The 5,770-nt window shown below is 44.1% G+C and overlaps 1 protein-coding gene across 2 annotated transcripts in view; it reads right to left on the bottom strand.

Annotated features, from left to right (window-relative positions):
- Nucleotides 1-5,770, bottom strand: part of NPTN (neuroplastin) — a 51,436-nt gene that overhangs the window by 1,435 nt on the left and 44,231 nt on the right. Inside the window, exons 6-7 of one of the 2 annotated variants that reach the window (XM_032194582.1) lie at nucleotides 971-992; nucleotides 417-490 (exon numbers count right to left, since the gene is read on the bottom strand). In XM_032194582.1, the coding sequence (XP_032050473.1) occupies nucleotides 430-490; nucleotides 971-992 (83 nt within the window). In that variant the 3' untranslated portion in view covers nucleotides 417-429. The remainder of the gene's footprint in view (nucleotides 1-416; nucleotides 491-970; nucleotides 993-5,770) is intronic. The other variant, XM_032194583.1, reaches the window with a different exon arrangement.

Raw genomic sequence — 5,770 nt, 5'->3', positions numbered from 1 at the left:
CTAAAAAAGAAATGAGAAAAGGTGCTAGTCAATGCCTGACAGCATTTTCAACATCACGTGCCACAACAGTACTTAAAGCGCTTAACATCCAATTTGGTCTTAAATGGAGGCACAGGCTTCCCAACCGAGCTTAGCTTCCAGGCTTTAAGATGAAATGAGGGCTCTTTTTATTAGTGATAGTAGCAGTTACGTAGAGTTTGAGCGCTACGAATCGTTAAACTACCTACACGTTTTATGAAAAAATTCTTTTGATAACCCCCAGTGCTCTTCAAAGCGTGACAGAAAGCCTAGTGCCATACTCTGAGCAGCTGGTAGCTTTAACACACGGAATGAGTTCGGTTTACATATGCAAACCGTGGGTGAAAAAGGAGGGCTTTAGTCTGACCGTTTCTGAGATGTGTGCAAGTCATACTTACATGATAAGCATTTTTAATTTGTGTTTCTCTGGCGTAAGTTTTTATCTTTATGATTGTTTGTAGAATTGGTTTTCCTGGGGAAAGAAAAAAAACACATTAAATTACAAGCGTAGGAAAATTTTCTTTGTACATCCCAAGTTAAATAGGATGAAGGAAGAATTACACGCTAACTCCTTTGAAAATATTTGTTTGTCAAGCAAGAATCTGGCAGATTTCAATTTTCATTACTTCACTGCCATCAAACAACAAACCAAGCAGGTACCATTCCCAAGCATCAGTGGCCCAAGCCCCCTTTATTTGGGACCAGGGGCTTTTTTGTGCCTCTCCCGCAATAGACTTTTTACTCCCTTGGCCAAAAAAGCCAGAGATTAACTCAGAGGCTTCAAAGAGTGAGGATTCTGCCTGCTTTTACTTTGCTATACAACACAGGGCATGCTGATCTTTATTAGAGCTTTCATGTCACAGCTAGTAATGGCACACGTAACAGCACTGCCAACTCCCGTAAGCCCCCAGAGTGATCTCAGCAATATTTTTTTTTCTTACGGTGCACTTACATTGGCCCAGCTGATTCATCATCTGCAGCAAGAATTCAGGTGCAATCCAGGGAAGACAAGGGAAGGAAAGAAAAGAGAGTCAGTCTTTGTACCGCCGCCAGCCCAACTGCAAACAGCAAACCAATCTATCTACAGCATTAAAGGCCATTCCACTTGGTAGTGCAAAGATTCATGGAGTTATTTTCTGGATTCAAGTTTTAATGGCAGGTATGTTGCTTCAATGGTTTTAGTTAACACTTTGAATGCTTGTCATGAAGAACTGCAACTGTAGCGGACAGATTGTTGCAATATGGTCAGGCTCATCTTGTCCCCAAGTTCCAGTGGTTCAATCTTATAAAAATAGATGAGAAGACAAACCAACATCTCAGTTGTAAAATCCTGCTGTTTGTTTTCTTGGATTGATTTTTAAGCCATCCTTCAACTGTGGGTGGGTAATTATTGGTACATACACAACAGGGTGTACACGCCATATGCTCATCTTCTACCACGGACGACACAGCCTTTTCATTTCCCATTTCTCTCAAGATCTAATTATCAGAGACCGGGTTAGGAGGAGGCTGAAGGTTCAATACTTGATTCAAGTACCCAAGCATACACCTGGGATAGCTGCAGGCTTTGTGTTTGCGTCCGATAGAGCACAGGACTCAAAGTACCAGGAAAAATTCCGGTGTCACAACACCTCCAGACACAACAGACTTCAGCTATGGAAGACTGACAGCATTGTTCTGCCTGCGTTTCCTGGCAAGAAAAAACATTCTCTTTGAAGAATTGGAAAAAATTGCCAACGAGTAATGTTTCATATGGGTTCTTTCATGGCCAATTGAATACTTTTTGAATTAAAAAAGCCCTTGTTTTTCCCCCGAGCTGCAGTACAGAAGATGGAAGTGCATTTAAGCAGCAGTACAAAAATCAATCCAGAAAGTTACATTAATGCTCCCATAGAGGTATTTTGGGGGACCAATTCACGACCTGCTGTTTTGAGCACTCCACAGTTGCTGCTCCCCCTTGTAAGGGAGGGATTTTTCACTGAAGCCTTCAAGAAACTCTCAGCAGGATTCCACAAGGGGGCTTGGTGCACATGAAGCAGTTATGGAAATTACAGTCTGAACAGTGTGGGCATCCGCATGAGCACACGCTAGGAGTAATGTCTGTCAAACGGGACATTACTCCACCTGTACCTTCAAGGCAACGGAGAGGCAAAGCCACCGCTAGCACAGACAGTGACCGGAACAAAAAAATATTTCAAAAAAATAAAGAACTAACCACAAACCGAGAGCTTTACAGCCAAAAATAACATACTAGCGACACACCAGTGTCCACAGAAGTCCATTACCAGCAACAGTACACTATCGGACAAGATACAGAGAGAACTAGGACTAGTAAGGACAACCAGACATCAATGTGCTGTTGTATATACAGTGGAGATATACAGAGACACATCAGGTACTGAAACACAAAGCACAGTAGAGTAAATCTAGAGCCTCCCTCCACGATAATCTTTTGACTCACAAAAGATTGCAAAGCAGGCTAGGCTACGTACTCTGCGCACTCGGTGGGAAGAGCCTGGGACAGACAGCAAGCCCTGCGCCCCCCCAGCCCAAGCCAGTAGCGCTACCGACGCCGTTCGGCGTTACCACTCGGTTATCTCAGCTTTCTACAAGCATCAGACAGCTTTGAGAGTTTGTTTTGCTGAACTTCAGAAATAGCAAACTGCACCATTAAGATACAAGCTCTCTCTCTCGCTACCAAATAACCATTGTTCCTTCCTCCTCAGTTAAAATATTTAGATGTGTATTTCAGACAGGGAGTTTAGTGTGTTAAAAGAAAAAAAGCTTCACGTTTATAAAGGCTGCCAGCAAAAGTTTCCCTGCCAAAGATCCAACAAAAATGCCTATTAGGATACTTGTGATTGTGCATAAGGCCAAAGACCAGTGGATCACCACCACTCGCCCCTTCCCCTTCTATAACCTAAACGGTGATAAAATGCGACCGAGGAAAATTTCTCTATGCGTTACTACCCCGGTCAGACTTTTCTCTGCTGAAAAAGCATCCCCAGTACAGTACAGACAAAGACCGAAACCTGAGCGAAATCAGGGGGCAACAGAACAACAGAAAAAATAAGTACAAAATTAGATTAAATAAAGATTAAAAACAGCAAACTGAAATCCAAATTAGTCGTGAACGTGAATGAAGAAGTTTTAAGAAAAAGTGTTAACATTATGACTTGTGCATTGTATAGACTGAAGCGGAGATTAAACAAACTCCAAAGCATGCAGATCTCTCACTTACCACCGTTTTTTAAGGGTATGATGCAATTGAAGGGGGGAAAAAAAAGAAGTCATAGTAACCGACAAATATCAATATAACTCAAAACCTTTATGCCAGAAGACCTGCTCTAGTAACTGATTTCTATCGCAACAGTATTTAAAATGCATGGCCACAGAGAACCAGCCTCTGAGTATGCTGCTTCATTCCATTCCGCACCTGCGGGGCTCCTGAAACGCTGCCAGGTGAAGCTGTAATTTCATAATTGACCGACCTAAACCCCCTCATTTTCCAGGAGTTGGCTTTTTAATTCGGAGGGGCCTGCGGACTCCAGCAGATCGTTGTTTATATAATGCACGATTAAGGTAGGTATAGTGATTATCTGCTTAGTGTTGCCCTGAAATTGCAGATTTCTGAACTGGAAGTTTAGAATCCCTCCTGTCTTTAGTGCATTGCGCACCAAGCGTGATCTTCTTCGGCAAAATTTCTGGACGTTAAAACTCTGGGGGAATGACAAATATGTTTGCTGTGGCTTCAACTTGCATTAAATGTCTGGGAACAGAACTCATGCTACAGCAGACTGAGAAGGGGGCTGCGTTTTGTGGAGGGCTCCCCTTTTACAGGGCTGCTTACCCTGGCAGATGGCAGCACTCAGGCCTGCCTTGCACACCTGTAGTGAACAGAAACGTCATTACAGCGCACACCCAAGCAGAACACCCATGTGCAATTTCTGTCCAAATGCTTAAAAGGAAAAGGCAGCATCTGTGGCTGCTCCGGTCTGGTGTTACAGAGCGACCACTGCAGCTTGCAAAGCAGTCTGCTGCAACTGCTGCGGACTTCTGACATTTACACTAGCTTCAGGTTGTGCTTTCTGGGAAGAGAAAATTCAGCGGTGGTTTGCAAACTTCTGAGAAGGACCTTAGTAAGAATTCAGATGTTTGCCCAAGTTTTTAAAAAAAAAAAAAAAAAAAAAAAACACACTCAAATTCTTCAGTGAACTCATGGAAGGTGCAGGAGGCTCCCCAGCGAGCACCCTGTGCTTTCTGCCACACGGCTGTTTGCAGGGACATGGGCGTTATGACCCGCACTGACAATTTAGGTTGCACAAAGATTTGGAGGCAGCATTTGCCAGCACAGCACACAGGGTTTGCAGTAACGCTCTTCTGTTTCGCTTCATTAATAACAGAGGGGGGGAGCGGTGAGTGGAGACGCTCACCTTGCTCCGCAAAACCCACCGGTAAGGTCAAAGCAGTTGCTCTGAAATGGAATGAAGGCATAAGGCAATGACGACTCTCTGGCCAAGATTACTTACATCAGCCTCAAGGAGTTCTGACCCTCTAATAGCATCTAACAAATTAGTACAAAGGCCCACAGAAGCCAGGCTATTCCATTACCGCTCTGACACAACGATGCTTGCGTTTAGGTATAGTTTATAGCTACACAATCTCACAGCGTGCCTGTCTGACAGTTTTCTCCCCATTGTGAATTTTAAGCGTGGGAGAGAAAGGTGTGGGTAATAGGAAAAAACAAAAATTAACTTGTTACAAGGTAAACCGTTTAAGTGAAAACATTTTGTTCTTTAAATTACTTACAGTAATAGCAGGAACAGGGAAGTCAAGAAAAAAAATGAGTATTAGAAAGAATGTAGGGATATGGATGGAGCTGCTGCACAGCCGGAGCAGAAATACATTTATGGAGAGGCTTTGTATTAAGCTGACAAATGAGAGGGGAAGAATGAAAAAGCACGTATCATAACCCAGTCACCTCATGGCTTTGAGCTAAGGAGTATGCACAGGATGGATTTTGAAGTAAAAACTGTTTACATTCCTAAGAGGGAATGTAGCCAAGGAGTTTTTACTTTCTACTTACCCCGGAACACACCCTTTAAAACAGCATCTGTGCTAATTTGATCCAACAACAGGAGAAAGCACTTTCTTTAGGAATCTTTGATAGACTATATAAAGGTCACAATGACTGATCACTACGTCTATCAAAAATGAACAGCTTAAGCTATACCACAGAGGAAGAAAAAGCTATTTGCTCCCTTTTACTGTCAAGGGAAGTCCAAGCAACTTGCGTTCTGAGCAAAATGCATCAGCAGTCCCCCGCTGGAACAGTTTCTGACCGTGCATGCAGTGAAGTGCCAGCATCCCTGGCCTCGACATGCCATGTTCATGCAGCTTTCATCACCAAAAGCCATGGGAAGCTGCACGTTATTCACCCACTCTGGTTTCACGACACCTAGCTGCTGTCTGGAAACGGAATGCGCCCGGCTCGCTTTACCACGTGTAAAGTGAGCCACAACTCTCAGTTTGTGGTGCAGAAATTCAAGCGCGGCCTGCCCTCCCTTCCTCCTTTCCGCACATAATTTGAGAGCGAGGGGGCTCACAGGCTGATGGTGATACTCGCTGCAGCCCCCTCTCCCCCCAGCAGGACCAGAAAGCCCCTAATCCACAGGCACGAGGAGCAAGATCCTGCCCCAGGCGCGCACTAATGCCATCCCCACACCATCGCTGGTGGGAATGCAGATTGCAC

This window comes from Aythya fuligula, chromosome 11 (genome assembly GCF_009819795.1).
Source record: "Aythya fuligula isolate bAytFul2 chromosome 11, bAytFul2.pri, whole genome shotgun sequence".
In the NCBI taxonomy this organism is placed as follows: domain Eukaryota; kingdom Metazoa; phylum Chordata; class Aves; order Anseriformes; family Anatidae; genus Aythya; species Aythya fuligula.
This window is presented reverse-complemented; position numbering and strand designations above follow the sequence as displayed.